The sequence below is a fragment of the Talpa occidentalis genome, unplaced genomic scaffold, assembly GCF_014898055.3.
Source record: "Talpa occidentalis isolate TD23 unplaced genomic scaffold, MPIMG_talOcc4v2.1 talOcc4.9, whole genome shotgun sequence".
Taxonomy (NCBI): Eukaryota; Metazoa; Chordata; class Mammalia; order Eulipotyphla; family Talpidae; genus Talpa; species Talpa occidentalis.
In genome coordinates, this window is record NW_023605305.1 from 36,602,497 (window position 1) to 36,620,680 (window position 18,184).

Sequence of the window (18,184 nt, forward strand, 5' to 3'; positions counted from 1 at the left end):
GACTCTGCATTTCTAACAAGTTCCCATGTGCTATTGATAATGCTGGTTCATGGACCACTTTGAGCAGCAGCCAAGGCCTACATGGTAGCACTAGATTGTGTTTCTTTCTTTTATCCTTAAAGCCTTGGGAGTAACTGACACTTGGTAGGCACTTTTAAAAAGTTTGTTGAATGACAGAGTGTCTATTGATTGTGGAAATTTATCCAACTCCTGTAAATAAAGGATCCCGTCCTAATGTTGTCAGAATTCTGATTTATTTTCCAAAAAAAAAAAAAACACTAAAAAATGTGAAATCCCCTGTTTTATAAAGATTGGCTTAAAAATTTTTCAAAGCTGTGAGGGACAAACAAAACACTTTTTTGCAGTCCACGTGCAGCAACACCACTGTGTGTTACAGGGAAAAGCAAACTGCGTTAGTGAGTATGAATTATAGCTAAAGAGGAAACACATTTTCAGGAGCACATCTACTGCATCAGTTGCATCATCCCATGTGGGTGAGACCTTACTGCGGACACCAGTGAAACCCATTTAGTTACTACTTTTTCCTAAAATTTTGGGGTTAGAGTTTCCATATGCACCTCAAGACTTCAAAACCCATCTCCACCCACCCAGCACCCCCACCCCCCGGCCCCGTCTGCACTGCTTTTTGTCTTCACTGCTTTTTGTAAACTCAAATTATCTTTCTTGCCTAGTCCCTGTAGGCATCTGAGCTCCACAAACTTCACTTATAGCAATATTTCCCAAAGTAGATTCCACAGACGCCTGGTTTTGTGGGTTATGATAGGGATTATTTATATAAACCACTGGTTTATTCTTTTGGAGAATACTACTTTAATCAAAATTGATCCTTTTTCTCCTAAGACTTCTAGGATACCTGGTCCTCAGTCTTTTTCACTGGCTGCTCCAGTGTCAGGAAGGCAAAGGATGTGTTATGTATTGTCCAAAGACCTCCCTTGAGGATCTAGGTAGGAAATGCATGTGCATGGCCATCATGAATCATGACCTATGACCTATGGTAATGGCCTGCATTGTCATTCAATACAAGCCCTGATTATCTCCCTTTCCTGTATGGTTAGATTTCATCCATTCAACAAACATTATCAAATGCTTGCCATATTAGACTGCAAAGGGTGGGAACAGGGATGGCCTTTTCAGGTACTGGGAATCTTAAGAAAGAAGATAGCAGCTTAGGGCCAGCCTGGTCTGCTTATTTAGAAACAACAGGGATGGCCATCTTAAATATTCCTGATGTCACAGTTCAGGAGACTTGAACCCTTGCCAGGTAGCTAATCACTCAGTGGTGTGGGGCAGATGCTTGGTGCCATATTGTAGATGAGTAACAACCCTAGCACAGGATCACATGGGTGCTTGTTAACGTGCAGATTCCTGGGTCCTGGAAGATTCAAAATCCCTCAGGAATTTTTTTTGTATAGAGCAGTATTTGGGACTTCAGGATCAAGTGGAGGCCCTGCCAGGTAGACCACACAATTTATTTAGACTCTGAACCTCTGTTTCCTTCTATGCCAAGTGAAGATAACAGCCATCTGTTGTGTTGCTGTGAGGATTAAAGGAAGTGTGCACAGGTGTCTTATTTAAGGCCTGGACAGGGCGGGGCTGAATAAATATTGCCGAATGAACAAAATAATGACTCATGAATAATTAGGAGAACATGCAGCTCACAGAAATTGTCAGTTTATAAACAGCTGTTCTGGCACATAGAAAACAGCCTTGGCAATTACAAATCAACACAAACAATCAAACCTTTCTTGAAATTAGGCTACACATTCTCCAAAAGTTTCAGGGAACTGAAAACAAGAAAAAAAGGGTTAGAGAAGGTGAGAGGTAAGAGCAGGGTAATTTATAGGTACACAACAGACTTCTTGAATCTCTGCTTAATCTGTAGGGCCTTCTATGTGAGTTTGAAGAGTGCTACCTCTTTAGAAAAATTCCGTAAAGAACAGCAGCTAGAAAATTCTGTTTCTGAAAACTAACTGTATTCTCAAAGCAATTTCACCTTGTTTTGGGTAATGCACATTTCTTTTTGTGAAAATGAGGAGACTAGAACTTATCTTTATTAATCATCGGCACCACACCAGTGGCCGAGAATCCACTCTGAGTGTGCTGAATCAGGAAGAATTTTATGAAAAGATCTGTCTCTTAAATATTCTTTTTAACAGTCATATTAAAATGACTGTGACTTTTGCATAAGTGGATCTAGCCACATTATTTTATATAACATGCACATTTGAGAAATCACGCAAATCTGTGCTGCTGTTCTCCGAACTTCCCTGACATGAGTACAGAATAATGCCTGAACAGCCCTTGTGGTTTTGAATGGAGAAAATTGTTTTTGAAGCTAGGGTTTCTTGAAATGTTAACCACTGGGAATGACAACAAGAGGGTTTGGGGATAAGGGGTCGAAGGGGGGAGAAGCGTTATGACAGAATACTAACTTATGACAGAGTATTAACTTACAAAATGCCGTCCTTTTGAAGGCTCGAGCAGCAGAATGCAGCCTAGAGTTGATAACAGGAACTTCTCCTTGCCAGTTCCAGGCAAACATCGGCCACCATCTCCTGAGGAAGAAGAGGTAATAAACTTTATGTTTGTATTTGATTTTATTTCCCCCCACCACATGAATCAGCAGAAACTACCATTGCATATTTGTTTGTACTTGAATCGTCCATTGGCCTTAATATTTTTTTAAGTGAAAAAATTAAGGGAGGATTCAGATGAAGAATCTTGGTGTTCTTTCAGACTCTTCTAGTGGAAACTGTGTTTTGCATATAACAGTGAGAAAAATAATAGTATTTTCACCTGTTTCCTAGTTTATGAGCTCAAATAAGTTATTTAACTGCTCATTAACCCAGTGTTTTCATGAAGTGTATTATTATTCTCAACTAAAGAATTGATGACATTTGTGTCTTCAGAAGTGCCCTTATATGAGAAATGTTTTCTCATGGCTATTGTGTCATGATAAAAAGAAATTTGTACAAACTATCTACTTAGCCCCTCACCTGAATGATTCTGGATTCATATTAAGAAAATTGATGTTTTAAACTTCATGGAATTGAGATGGTGATTTATGGAAATGATTTTTTTGGAGGATTTTCTTTTCACTTATATATGTAACTGCAAAATTTATTCAGTTTTTAAAATTTTACCTCTTCAGAATCCATTAAATGAAGAGTGGTACGTTTCTTATATTACCCGACCAGAGGCAGAAGCTGCTCTTAGGAAGATAAACCAGGTACTGTGCTAAAGCTAAAGTAGCTATAAATATTAATAGTAGGAGAAAAAAAGGCACTGACTTATTGAGTACCACGTACAGGCTAGGAATTCTGCTAGGTGCTGTTTGCTGTTATGCAGAGCAGACTCCTTAGTGCCAGCTTCACTCCACCATCATCCATAGCAATGATACCTAAGGCAGTGGGGAAAATCAAAATTAAGAGAGTTAATATGGCTGCCAGAATATTAAGAGATTTTATTAACAAAAAGGGTCTGTCTTGTTGGAGGAATCAGACACTGCCAAAAGACTCTTTCCCCAGTTTTCCAGAATCTTCTGGTACCATCTTCCTTTTATTACACAGTTGCTTTCCACACTGATGTCAAGGGACCCATATCAAGAGAGACAGCAGCAACGCTTCGCAATTTCCCCTAGAAATTTCTGGCTGTCCTTGCACATGAAATGCCTTAACCTGATTTCCCATGGTTCAGTGCTGAACCTTAACCTTAAATTCATCAGAGAGGGTAAAGCAAAGATCCTTTGTCTCACATCTTGAGTCTATAACATTCATTCTTAATATTTGCCATACATTTAAATCATTTGGGGAACTATAGAAATTTCTGATTCCAGGGTCTCACCTCATTTAATTAGAGTGCTGGAGAAGTCTTCAAAATTCCTCAGGTGATTCTAAAGTGAAGCCAAAACTGGGAATCACAGAGACAGGGATATATTTATTTAACAGATGTGTTCTGATGGGTATTTACCCAATTAACTTGGAATAACAAGAACAGAGGAAAGCCCCTATTGCAGATCAAAGATTATTTAAAACCTTCTGCTTCAGTACACAGAGGAGAGGGTTATTAAAATGTATTCATACTAATTAATTCTATTTTAATATTAGATCTTCACGGTCTTCATATTATGTGAAAATAATTGATGGAATGATTTTAAAATACAGGCCAAATATCAACACTCTTTAGTAAATGTCAGAAAAAAGAGTGATAAGAACATAGTTTACATACAGTTTTATTCAGATGTATATATGGTAATGAAACATCTAAGATCATGAAGTTTGAAAGTGGGTGAATGTATTAAATACTTGGGAGTTTTCTGACTTGGGGTATGGAAAGAAAGGGTTAGGGAATTAGCTTCCAGCAGTATGAAGCTATAACTTCAGTTTACCAATGAAATCCTTATTTTGTCTGGTCCCCTTATCCACTCAGCTTCCTATTATTTGTTTTATTCCTTTTTTTGCATAAAAGATCTGGGGTGTAGGCCAGAGATATGGGGAATGAGAAGGTTCACCAGAGACAGAGTGGGGAGCAGAACAGGTGCATTTGCTGAAATGCACTGTTGAGGGGAGCAGCAGGTGAGACAGGAGAGGTCTGCTGCGCCATATGTGGGTCAGCCCCCTGGCCTAGCATTGAACTCAGGCCATAGAGGTGATAACGCTGAGACTTAACCTGAGGCTACCAGGGAGGGCCCCTTATTTGTTTTATTCTTGACAAAGGGATTTCTTTTTCATCAAGAGACTTCCAAAAGCATTTCTTTGATATAATCTCTGCTGCCTCTTTCCTGCCAGCCTATGTATCCATGGCATGTGGGACCTGTAGCTGTTTGGGGAACTGAGTATCTGCTGACTTGTCAACTGATAAGTTTCCAAGATCCCCAAGGAGGCTGGTTCTGCTTCTCTTAGAGGCAACAGAAGTATTGACTTACTGCTCCCATAATGACAAGAATTTATCCTTTTAGGATGGCACATTTCTGGTCAGAGACAGCTCTAAAAAAACAATAACAAATCCGTATGTCCTCATGGTATTGTACAAAGACAAAGTTTACAACATCCAGATCCGTTATCAAGAGGAAAGCCAAGTTTACCTGTTGGGAACAGGACTCCGCGGGAAAGAGGTAAGGACCTCCAGTTGAAAAATTCCCCTTCACCCCCTCCAGTTCTCTTTTTTTCTCTCTCTGCATACCCACCTGCATGGGACCTTGGTGTCCATTCTCTATGGCACCCTCAGAATTAAATCGTGTTAGTGTAGTTCTAATTCACTTACTGGAAGGAAAAAAAAAATTTAACAGTAGCTACCTCTGCTATAGGAATCCTTCTTGTATTTTTTATTCCAAATAATCTGAAACAACTACATACCTTTTCAAATAAAAAAGACCAACATTTAAAAACTTTTTTAAAAATCCCATTAGATGGTGTTAAAGGCAAGTCCTTTCTATCATTCGTCATCGTGACAAAACTTAAGGTTCAGCATATTTATAAATCAGCTAATTTTTAATCCACATTTGAAAAGGCAAAAAAAAAAAAGAGAGAATTCTGGGGGTGATTATTTAGTTATTTGGATGCTTTTTTTTTTTTTTTTTTACTGAAAATGGAAGTTTTCCCACTAAAGGCTGTCCAATTGCCAAAAAATGTTCCTCTGTTCCACCAAGCTTTATGCTGATCGCTTTTTGGGTGATCATCAGAACTGGTAATTTTGAAAATTGCATTTTGCAAGGATGTTAACAGCTAAATTTAATGCCCTAAATATATTCTTTAAGATCAGAGTTCCAGGAAGATAATCAACTAAATCAAACATTTCTAGACAAGACAACTCACCTGTAGCTTCTACTTCACTCCCAATATTTCTCAACTCTGATACTGTAAATAAGGATAAAACACATGATTTTAATCAAATCTTTGAATCAGTGTGGATAGAGTCGCATAGGTCCCTTAGCAGCAAAAATGTGTCCCCTCAGCGTTTCTCTTGGTCTCGTGTGAAAACACCCCAAAACAAACCACTTACTGCAGCTGCCCTGAAGGGAGGCACCCAGTAAAGCAGTCTTAGGGGAAGAGCATAATCCTATCTGGAGTATCAAGGTGACTTCTGACCCAAGTCTAGAAAGATGGGTGGAACTTTTCCTAGTCTGGCAGTCAGGGTAAAGTGATCCAAGCAATGGATGCAAAGACTTGGCTGCAGAACTTTTGTGAGTGTGGAGGTGGCGGTGGGGGCACAGGAGAGAGATTGTGAAGAAACTCATATGTCTGCTACAGATATCCCTTCAGACACCAGGGATTGCTGGCCACCTTCTCATCCCTCCTTCCTCCACACTCTTAGCAATTGAGAGTGAAATAGGAATACAGAAACCAAAACCAAAAAGACGAAGAGAGCAATCAAAATTAGAATGTTTGGGGTAACATTAAGACATAATTATATACAACTATGTGTATATATGATTATATTGAAAGTTTCTGTTTTATATATGAAACTTGAATATATTAATTTATATATACTAAAATTCTAATTATTATATTCTATATCATGTAAGTATATACTAATATATAGTTAATAATATTCTTTTATCTGTGGATTATTGGATGATGGTTAGGAATTACATTTTCAAAGTTCTACACCAGAAATCATTAAAATATTTGCCATATTTTATGTTTCTTCCTACAACCCTTATAACTGAAGAGGTAGGATATGTTACACAGATAGCAAGGGTGAAATACATGCCACTCATTCCAAGGTTGATTAATGTCCCTATTTTGAACCTTTCAGGACTTTTTGTCTGTCTCAGATATTATTGACTACTTCAAGAAAATGCCACTTCTGCTCATTGATGGGAAAAACCGAGGTTCCAGATACCAGTGCACGTTAACGTACTCTGCGGGCTGTCCCTAGCAAGTCAGCCAAGTGCACCAACCTTCCTCCTGCCTCTGTTAACAGCATGGGAAGATTAAGCAGCCCTGGTGAAGGAACAAACACTTAGAACTGAATCAAACACCTCAATTTTAACGCAAGTTTTTGCCCTTTCATTTAAAAAGCAAAGTGTTTGAAATGAAGTCTGTCAATATCCCATAATTTATTTATTCTTCTTCAGTGTCTGTAAAATGCATGAGTAGTGATGTTCACACTTGAAATCTAGTTGTGCACTGTAATAATTCATTTTAAAAAATGTTTGTTTTGAATACCCATTTCAAAGTACAGTGATTTAAACAATTATGGAAATAATTTGGAGCAAGTTAAAAAACATTGAAACAATAATCGTTTTTGGTTCCACATGAAACTGATTTTTGTGTAGCCAAAGCTTTGTCAGAAACAATCATCAGTTTTATATATGTAATTTAAAAATTACTAAAAATTCACATTTTTAGTAATTTAAGAGGTTTCACAGTTATTTCATTATTTTTTATTTGGCAGTGTTTGCTGGGGGGGATTTTTGTGTACTTTTTTATGGAAAGATGAGTGTTTGGATAACTTCCTGAGATTAAAATTAATTTACCTTTTGCTTTACTTTTGGGCTCCTAAAACAACTTTATTGACTTTGTTATTTACCATATTATATTTGTTTTAAAGCAAAATTAAGCTATAAATCTCAAAAAACATTTTAAATTTAGAGATAAGGCTTTAGAATCAAATATATCTGGGCTGTCATATCCAGGCACCCACATCCCACCTCCACCCCCCACTCAACTCTGAAAGCATCTTCAAGTAATGTAGATTTTACCAAAGTCTTCCTGGAAGATGAAAGAACAGTGTACATACATGGAAAACTTTGATCCATCTTTTCTATTAGATAACTTTCTTTCTATTCTTCTGAAAACTCCCTAATATGCTCTTCTTCCTAATAAGGCTTTATTTATAAATCCTTCAAGCATTTCCTCACTTTCCTTCAGTTTTCAATCTAGCTTAACAGTTTTCAACCTAGCTTAAGGGAATAAGCATTTAGAAAAACAAAAATCTGACATTCAGTTGTTCAGTTATTTCCCGTTGAGACCTTGCTAGTTATTCCATAACTTTTATTAACAACATTTTTTGGTTTCTTTACTTAGTATATAAGTGTCAAAGATTATATAGCATCTCCCTTTTTATGAGCTAATAGATCATAAGAAGTGTTCTTGGAAGTCACTGGGTTAAACTGAGTATGTGGAGACTTAACCACATGAAATGACAGTTCAGAATTTGAGTGTTCTTTTTTATTTAAGATTTATTTATTTATGTATACAAGAGCTGTGGTAAAGGCCAGAGGTGCGGGGGCAGGGTGGGGGGGCGGAGAGGATTCACCAGAGACAGAGTGGGGAACAGAACAGGCAGACTGACTGAAATACACTGCTGAGGGGAGCTGCGGGTGAGACAGGAGAGGTCTGCTTGGCCATGTGGATTTCTCCCTGGCCAGCTAGGGCTCGAATTCGTGCTGCAGAGGCTGTGGATTTCTTCATAGTGCTGTGCCTAACCCCTTGCGCCACCAGGGAGGCCCCAGAATTTGAGAGTTCTGAAAGTGAAAAAAAAAATCTACATTCATTTACCTGTTTATTCAACAGCATGTTCAACAAGCATTTATTTACTGCCTGATGTGTGTTAAACACTGATCTAGGTGCTGGGAGGGGATAACAGACCCTATAAGTTCTGTTCTGGAGTGAGCTGGCCTTGAGTTTTGCTAGTGGTATCCTATCCTTTATGCTCAAAAATATCTGAAATAAAGGACACGGTAGATTTCAAAGTAGCAATTTGGTAGTGAGTTATATTTACAAGACAAATAAAGCTTATTGTTTTAAGTCTTCTATGGTGGAAAGGGACAGAAGTTGTAGGATAAAGTTATCCTAAAACCAAAAGCTATTCACTGCTAGGATTGAAGTAGTGGTGAACGTCTTATGTTTTATGACTGTAACATTCCTTCTCCCCTTCCTCACACCATGGCAACTCCATTCTTTTGGTGGGGCTGTTCCTCCTTTACCACAGAACTAGCATATGACCCCAATCTCCCCAACCACAGTTGCTCAACACTGAACATCTTAACCAAAGCTGGGCCAATCAGGGTCCTTCTCTGGAATGTTAGACAGATGGATGATTTTTTTTTGAGGGGGTAACTCCACAAGGTAACCCTGTATACCTTCAGTGTCTGCTGCCATATCCTACTCCTTTCTACCTGCCATATGAAGGAAACCAGTCTATAAGAGAAGGGTATAAAGTCAATCCACAGAAACAGAAATAGGACAGAGATGCCCACACAATGTTCAAGTGAACTTGCGCTGTTCTGTCATTGGCTACTAGGAGAGATCTGATGAATATAAACTCATACCATCCACTTCTAATTTAGTAACTCTCTATCAATCTGGGCCACATTCAAACATGAGGTAAAAGATACGCAGTGCCCCAAGGCCAATTTTCTATATCCTGTTCTTGCCATTAGTGAAATTAGCCATTCTTTCAAACATTCTAACAATAAAATAGGCTTTAAGAATATGAAATTATTATTTATAATGTAATATTTTAACTTTATTTTTATTCTATTAAGTATACTAGTAAACTCAATTCTCCCAGATATGTGTGAATAATAAATAGTCAAATTCATAGCAAACAAATAAGAAATCAGACAGAAAAAATGTTGGAAGCAAGGGACATGTCTGATATTTCAGGCTCTTCTGAGAGGGAGTTGTTTCTTTCTATTTTCTTTAAATCATCTGTCTTCATGGGTTGATTAAAATGTAGAGTAAGGTCACAAAGCAATAACTGGGAGAGCTCTGTATAAAACAAAATAAAAAGAAGATACTATATTGCAGCACACATATCACAGACACATTCTACTTTTAGCCATCTCCTAATTCTTAATATAGCTTTCTTTTCAATGATTAGAGATCAAACCACAATTGAGGTGTGCCCATTTGGGCTTAGAGTCATATTTATCTACTACAAAATAAGCATGAGAAAGATCTTCAAAAAGGGGTCATTAGACCATTTTATCTGCATGTGACTAAACTACAATTGAGTTACACAAATTTGATTTATCCTTTCTTAAACTTATTTTTACCTGTTATACATACACATCGTATAGAGAATCAACTGATTTTTAGGGAATGTTAAAAAAAAGAGCAGTTCCTATTTCTCAAAGGCAACACTTTTTTTTTTTTAGCTCATTTTATTTTCCTCGCTTCGTGTGTATATGTTGAGTAAAAACACTTGTTTCAGGAGGTTGATATCCACCTTCATATTTCTAAGTGACATACACATTTAATTTAAAAAAATTTAGATATTATCTGTTTCTTATTTTAGAAGATTAAGATAGAACATTTTTCACTCCACTCTCTATACTTGAATACAATTTTTGATGGCTCAGTATTTAATATTAAAAAAGGTTATATTCTTCACAGCTGAGCCATATGGGATGAAATTTCCCTTCCTGCAAAATACCACCCAATCACAATAATTGTTTCCTTTTTTTCATGTTTATCACAAGTCTATTCTAAATTTCCTCTACTTGGGTAAATCTTCTCAGGTTAGCCAGATGCTGTACCTGTTATATTGCTCAACGTCTCCCAGTCTTGAGCCTTCTTATCTGCTCTAGTCTGGACAGTCTCCCTGTCTTCTTCTTGGAACTCACCTCACCACTATCCCTAGATGGGGTACTCTTTTTCCAGAATCTCTTATTTTTTTTATTTTGGAAGAGAAAACAATGATATGTATCAAAATTTCTCTCTCCACACCAATGTTTAATAGATTGACTATATAGGGCCTCCCTTGTGTCACAAGAGGATAAGTCTCAGCATTAAGCAGCTTTCCACAGCCACTGCAGTACCAGTTCCATCCCCAGCCAGGGAGAGAGAACTCACACAGCACAACAGACTTCTCCTGTCTCCCCTGCTGCACCCCTCAGCAGTGTACTTCAGTCAATCTGCCTGTTCTGCTCCCTACTCTTGTCTCTGGTGAATCCTCTCACCCCCCCGCACCTTTGGCCTATACTCCAGTTCTTGTATGAATAAATAAATAAACCTAAAAAAAATAGATTATAGAAATTTAGATTGGAAATCATGTTTCCTCAGATTTGCAAAGGCACTGCTGCATTTTCTTCTAGCTTCCAGTGATACTACTGAGAATGCTCATCTGATTTTAATTTTTAATAACTGTGTTTTTTTTTTTTTAAAAAAAGCTTAAAGGTTTTTTTTTCTTCTTCTTCCAGTGTTCTAAACTTTCACAGTATTGCATTTTGGTATGGGTCTATTGTTCTTCATTGTTTTGGGCTCTTTCATTGTACAGCCCAATCTGTCAGCTGTGGAAAATGTCCTCAGATTTCTCTAATCCCTCCCTGTCCACTGTTTATGTTCTTTGTAGCATCCTTATTTATTGGTTGTTGGGCATCCTTAATTGAGCTGTTTTTCCCTTAAAATCTGTTATCTCTTTTTTGCTCTACACTCTGAAAAATTTCCACATTTTTTCTTTAAACCTTTCTATCCAGTGTGTGTTGTAATTTTAATTTCCAAGAGCTTCCTTTTGTTCACTACACATTCCTTTTTTGCATTATCTTGTTCTTTTTTTTCATGGTTATAACATCTCTTACTTCCCTATGGATACTGATAAGTTCTTTTTATTTATTTTTTTTATTTTAAAGATTTATTTATTTATGCATACAAGAGATGGAGTACAGGCCAGAGATGCAGGGGGGTAAGAGGATTCACCAGAGACAGAATGGGGAACCGAACAGGCAGGCAGACTGAAATACACTGCTGAGGGGTGTAGTGGGCAAGACAGAAGAGGTCTGCTTCACCATGTGGGTTTCTCTCTGGCCAGCTGGGGATCGAACTCATGCTGCAGAGGCTGCGGATTGCTTTATAGTGCTGTGCTTAACCCCTTGCGCCACCAGGGAGGCCCAACTGATAAATTCTTAAAGAGTTTCATTCACATTTTATTTATATTGCTTCCTCATTGAATCAATTTACTGGTTTTTGTCTCTGCTTTTCATTTTAGATGCTTTCCTCAAATACCTGTCATATTATAATTGTCTGCTCAGATTCAGACCGTGGTGCTAAAACTATGATTGCAAGTTCTGTGCCCATAGTAGTCTATATTGCGGGGTCACGTGGCAGGGTAATTTGTTAGGAGAACTGCTGAATTAGCATCTTTAGACATTTCTCTTTGGCTGGTCAGATTCTCGAAAGAAAAATCTGCTTCTGGGTATAAATCTGACTGCCAATGTTTTGTTGCCAACAGGGAAAGAAAGCTGGAGCTCTTGCAATCAATATGTAAACTTCATACTAATGCCCTTCTTTTTAGTGTAGTACTCTCCCTCTTGACTTGAGGCTAGTGGGTTCAGGTTACAGATCTCATTTTACTCAAAGAATAAACCTTAATCTTCTGTAAAAGAAAAAGTTGTCCAGCTATGTAGAGGGGAGGAGATATCATTCTTGATTGATGTCCTTCTTAATCAAACATTTAATCAGTCTTCATATTTTTAGCCCAAGTCTCATCCTAACTTCCAGATGATTCTGGTGCCATCAGGTACTGAGTCTTTGGAGCTATTTATGGCTTTACTCAGCCAGTTCATGATTCATATTTTTGGACTTCAACATTCTTCTGTTTGCTTACATCAGCTTTCTATTTTGTTAACTCTTTTTTGAAAGTTCTTTATCTTGTGGATTTTTGTCTCTTTAAAATCAATTTATCAAGTCAATGAGTGGTTAGTTAAGTGACTCTGTTAATGTTATGTCTATATGTCAATGGTAATAGTTCTACATCATAAGGTTGTTGTGTAAATCTAGTCCATTCATGGACTAGTATATGGATTACAGTAAATGCAGTAAGTGTTAACTATTGACATTTTTACTAGTGAAAGAAATTGGGATAAAAGAATTATTCATTTACTCTTCTATTTTGCCAGTTCACCCTCCTATTCTAGCCTGGTATCCAGCTGCCTGATCCATACCACGGCTCTTCAGAAATATGTCTACCGTATTTATTATTTCTATTTTACTTCATAAAGTATAATTCGCAAACTGAAACTGTTAATCAAATTTGGGAGGAATCTAAAAACTTCTCTAATTTTTTTTAAACGAATACAAGCATCCAGAACCAATTATTCATTTAGTAAAACATTTTCCAAGAACCTATTATATCAAGGCATAGTGTTAAGTGCTAGGAATACCCTTAAGAAGCTTATAGCTAAGTAGGGATAGAAACAGTAAGTAAAACAGTGATTACTACACAGTATGACAGATAAAATAAAAAGGTGAGTAATATGCTGGCTTAAAAAATTCTGCATTAGAAGTAACCTTTTAGTAAGTAGTGACTAGATCTGGTGGGGTGGCGGTAGGAATACAACAGGGGAATTTTAGGAGAGGCATTTGTTGAGGCACAAAAGCAAAAAGAACTAATGTGTCAATGAGCAAATGGTTTTCTTTTTTTTCTTTTTTTTTTTTTTTTAAGATTTATTTATTTGTTTATACAAGCACTGGGTACAGTCAGAAGTGTGGGAGGGTGAGAGAATTCACCAGAGCCAGAGCGGGGAGCAGAACAGGCAGAAGGACCCAAGTACACTGCTGAGGGGAGCAGTGGGCGGCAGGAGAGGTCTGCGCGCCATGTGGGACCCTCCTCCGGTGGCCGGGGAGCAGCCGGGGATCGAACCGGCACTGCAGAGTCTGCGGACAGCTTCGCAACCCAGCGCTCAACCGCTGCGCCACCGGGGAGGCCCGCAAATGGTTTTCAATAAGGCTGGAACATATATTCAACATGCAGGGGAAAAAGAATGAGGTAAGAATCTGGAGAAGTAAAATAGGGTCTAATCTCAAGAGTTCTTACAATTCATTCTAGGAGGTTTGTACTTTATCCTGAAGACAATGGTAATGAGGGTTTGTAGCAGATTAACATTTTAGAAAGCTAATCCTAGCTATAGTATTGAGATTGGTTTTAAGAGATGATGAAATAACCAGATTTATTTACATCAGACTTCTCAGAAACTTTAATATGTACTGTGAATTTGTGAGAGAAATATATAGCATAAAGCACTTTCCAAACTTATTTGATCAAAACATGAATTTCTTTTTATTGCACATCATCTACTTGTACCCTTTGAGAGAGCAGGGTTCACAGATCAAAGTCTGGGAAATGCTGCTCTAGGGAAAACATGTAGGAAAGGCACAGCAAGCACAAATCATTTGGTGCCTAACTAACAGCCACTACCCTCTTCTTCTTGGTGGCACAACTAGATTTCATTTGAGGTGATCCTCTCCCCAGCTCCAACAGTAACTCCTGATTGGTCCAAACCGATTTTGGCACTCCCATTCCCCTTGGCAGTGGCTGCTGCAGACATATGTATGCAGTGTAAATCTGGGCAACAAAAGGAAAGGGGAATGTGCTGGAGGGATCTGAGGAAAGGCTTATATAAAGAGACACAGGCATATCTTTGCACAGGCAAGTATGCCGATAATGACCATGAGGAGTGATACAGTGAACATAACCAAAACATGGAAAGACGCTGCTACCCAATGAAATATTAAAATCCTGAATTACCTTTAGTTTAGGGCTCCCTCCCCTGGATCTTCTTGTTATTTTCCTTGTTGCATAAGTCAAGTTGGTATTTTGTTACTTATAAAGGTCTCATAATTGATACACAAGCTATCTTCAAATATTCAAGAGTTGTCATAATAAAAGCTACACATTCAGTGTAATTTTCATGTTTATAAATAAATAGTACCGATGGGTGAAAGAACAGAGGAACAGATTTTAACTAGTCTGTGAGAAAGAACTGTCTAAATTGAAATAGGGTGATGAGTAAGACAGGGAAGTCCCCAACTAGGAAATGTTTGGTTAGGGGTGCCTAGAAATATTCAATCATGAACACTGTCCATGCCTGGGATAAAATAAGAGTATGTGACATGAGTGATCAAACATGATGATTTCTAAGGTGTCAACATATGAATCTGTTTAAAATGAAGCACCATTAACAAACAGAATCAAACTTAAAATTTCAAGTTGGAAGGAGTTTATGGGCTTAGTAAGGATTAATGGCTAAAGTCACTGAGTTTCGCAGAATGTGACACCATCATATTGGTGAACACCATTGTGTTGTGATGTCATTGTTGAAGGGAAGGATGGGAAGTAAATTTAAAGAGGTTAGACAACATCATAAGATTGTTGGTGTCAGGGGTGGGAATTCAAGTCTGCCAGGTCAATACTCAAATATAACTCATCTTTAGAGATTTAGTTTATATTACAGTGTAAACATTTCTTAAGAAATAGAGAAATCCTAATTGATGGGCAAAATTTTATTAACTCCAGCAGCAGCACAAATTGGCTCTACTACTTCTTTTATAGCAATGACATGCAAATAGTTTAATGTAGTGATTCCATATTTACCTTTCATCTTCTTCAATTCCAAAGAAATTGTGTTAATATTTTTAATCATGGCTTCCACATTTAGCTTATGGTCAGTGCCATCATTATTAAACATCTGATTTTAAAAGAAGAAAAAAAGCAAGTGTCTAAGTCAGAAGTACTTACACTTTTAAAATAGTTAAAAATTAAGTATTTCTAAAAGGAAAATTTATTATCTCAGAACTAAAATAACTGTGAAATAGTAGTCTTTACAAATGATTAGAATTCTAACCTAAAAAGGTATTAACTTGTCATGTTAACCTTTTTCCAACTGAAAGCATGTCCAACTGAAATATTCTTAGGATGAAATTTCTTCTTTAATCAAACCATATCTACAAGATGGGGCACAGACAATGAAAATGCAGAAGTCTCTTTATCCCTCCACATTCACAAACTGCCTTACAATTTAGCAATCATATAAAATCTTCTATAATTTTATGTAAGTTTGTGTCTTTTTCTAACTTATTCTTAACAAGGGCCATATGATTGCTTTAAGTATACAGTAAAACTCAAAGATTCAGTTATAATTTATTGACAAGGATGGCAAAATGGCCACTTCTGTTCATTTGGGAGTTAGAACAATCGTACTCATTTTAATTTTGGTTAACCGAAATGCATAAATCAACATGCTATTCTACATATTTTTATATTTGACCAATTTGTCAGATACAAATATACAGAGAGGTGGCTCACTAGAAAGTAACCTTAGCCATTCAAATATCTTTAAAATGACTTGAAAAATTAAACCACAATTAGCACACACCACCTTGCAATGTGAAAGATGGGTAGGTACAGCTCAGGTTTCTTGTCCAAAATAATGAAAACAAACTCACCATGAAGTCAATTCCTGGCCTCTGCCTTTTCCTGAGTTGGGAGAAGTTATCCTAGTTCTCTGGCTTTAGAGGCACTGCAACGGAAATACAAATATTGCTATCCAATGGGAAAAAAAAAAAACAAAAACCAAAAAACTACTTTGCATTCACCTTCAAGACCCTAGGCACTAAAAGGGGAATGCCATCTATTAAAACTGGGCAGGGAAACCCAAAAGATTCAGAACTGAGGAGAAAGGAAAATTGAAGTAAAAGAAAGGGGGGGCGGGGCGGGAGTGGTGGAATGAAAGGACTAAAACATGAGAAATGGACATAAAATTTTTTAAAAATGAAAAAATGCTAAGAGGGAGGAAGAAACTAAAAGAGAAATGTCCGAGAAAACTGATCCTCCCCACTCGGGGGGCCAGTTATCCCAGGCCCTCAGTGCCCAAGGGTGGGTGGGTGATGGGACCAGAGGCTCAGAGGACCCCACTGGGCCAGAGAGAAGTCTGGTCTTTCCCAGGTGCTCAGTCAGGCCAGTCCTCAGAGAAAGGAGGAGTCTTGTCCCCTGGAGGTGAAAAGCAATGACCAGGCTGGGGTGGGGGGAAGAGGGGAGAGGAGGAGGGGGGGAGGGGGGGAAATGGGGAGAGAGATGGGGGGAGGGAGGGAGGCAGGAGGGGAGGGAAGTGGGGGGGGAGCAAGATAGGGAGGGAGGCAGAGGGGGGAGGCAGGTGCAGGGGGGGAGGGAAAGGAGGGAGGGAGGGAAGGGAGGGAGGGAGGGTCCGGGGAAGGGAGGAGGCGTGGGGGGAGGGAGGGGCGGGGGGGGGGGGGAGGGAGGCGGCGCTGGGGGGGGGGGGGGAGGGGGGCCTTGGGGAGGGAGGGTTGGGGGAAGGGAGGGAGGCGCTGGGGGGAGGGAGGGGAGGCAGGGGGGGGGGGGGGGGGAGGCGCTGGGGGGGGGAGGCGCGGGGGGAGGGGGGGGGGGGGGGGGGGGGCCGAGGCCGGGGGGGGGGGGGGAGAGAGGGGGCCTGGGGGGAGGGAGGCGCGGGGGGGGGGGGAGGGGCGCGGGGTGGAGGGAGGCGGGGGAGGGGGCGGGGAGGGGCGGGGGAGGGAGGGGAGGAGGGAGGGGGAGGAGGGAGGGGGAGGGAGTAGGCGGGGCCGGGGGGGAGGAGACATGGGATGGAGGTGGTCAGAGGCCAAGATCAGCTAAACTAGAGGTTCAAAGGCAATCAGGGCAGGAGCCCCCGGCAGGAGGTCAGGAGCCAGGGCTCAGGCGCTCCCACTGAGGAGCCAATATCCCTAGAGGTCCGCGCCTCCTGTGCGGCCCAACCAACCCCCACATCTGTGAGGCGCCCAGGGTCTTCAGGGACCCGTGGGCAGCCGGCACGCCCAAAGGCCCCTCACGGATTCAGAAGCACCCTCGAAGCTTGGAGAGCCCCCAGGCTCCCAAAGTGGATCAAAACGATGTGAAAAGCGAACATGACCACCGCGGGCGCGACCCACTGGGCCAACTGCCCCTTCTCCACTCAGGCAAGGCCTCGAGGAACCCTGGAGGCGCCCTCGCGGCCAACCCACTGCCCACAAGCTAGGAGGCTGAAGATGGGCCTGACACAGCCCGGAAATGTCCGGCCTTCACCCTCCCATACTGATTTGTATCCTTTAAAGCCAAATAACGTCGACCTGCCTACCAACCTGAACCTGTCAGAACCGACTCACCAACTGTCGACCAAGAAGTTCCAACTGCCCGTTGGAGCCAGCCGTTGGGGAAGGGAGACCGAACTCCCTGATTGGTCAGTTTCTCTTCCTGGGGCATCCTGGGAATTGTAGTCCCAGGTCATGTCCCTGCAGAAATGTTGTGGGGTGCCAGGATGGCCGTGATAGCCACGCCCCCAAGGGCAGAGATGGGTGGAGGAGGAAGGCGCGTTCTCCTGTGTGCCAGGCACCGTTCTAGGTGCTTTACAGCCCATATCTGCATTTGAAATTCACAGTGTGGGAGTATGGTTAAGGCCAGGCTGGAC

At 40.0% G+C, this 18,184-nt stretch overlaps 2 protein-coding genes and 1 long non-coding RNA gene across 5 annotated transcripts in view; 1 reads left to right on the forward strand and 2 right to left on the reverse strand.

The window, feature by feature from the left end:
- LCP2 (lymphocyte cytosolic protein 2) overlaps positions 1-7,514 on the forward strand; it is a 94,573-nt gene extending 87,059 nt beyond the window's left edge. For all 3 annotated transcript variants that reach the window (XM_037498963.2, XM_054691030.1, XM_054691031.1), the window contains 4 exons: positions 2,496-2,590; positions 3,173-3,250; positions 4,979-5,134; positions 6,778-7,514. In XM_037498963.2, coding sequence (XP_037354860.1) covers positions 2,496-2,590; positions 3,173-3,250; positions 4,979-5,134; positions 6,778-6,900 — 452 coding nt within the window. In that variant the 3' untranslated portion in view covers positions 6,901-7,514. The remainder of the gene's footprint in view (positions 1-2,495; positions 2,591-3,172; positions 3,251-4,978; positions 5,135-6,777) is intronic.
- LOC119235547 (uncharacterized) lies at positions 1,553-5,286 on the reverse strand. Its single transcript, XR_005122854.1, has 5 exons — positions 5,207-5,286; positions 3,865-3,930; positions 3,330-3,421; positions 2,476-2,576; positions 1,553-1,805 (listed from the first exon to the last, which is right to left on the reverse strand). It is a non-coding gene; the product is annotated as an uncharacterized LOC119235547 (long non-coding RNA).
- A 1,663-nt stretch (positions 7,515-9,177) lies between the features above and the next one.
- On the reverse strand, positions 9,178-17,922 carry CUNH5orf58 (chromosome unknown C5orf58 homolog). The gene is made up of 4 exons (XM_037498960.2): positions 17,859-17,922; positions 16,194-16,267; positions 15,343-15,436; positions 9,178-9,740 (listed from the first exon to the last, which is right to left on the reverse strand). The coding sequence occupies exons 2-4, from the start codon at positions 16,194-16,196 to the stop codon at positions 9,589-9,591; spliced, it is 249 nt and encodes an 82-aa protein (XP_037354857.1). The 5' UTR covers positions 16,197-16,267; positions 17,859-17,922; the 3' UTR covers positions 9,178-9,588.
- Between the last annotated feature and the right edge of the window lie 262 nt (positions 17,923-18,184).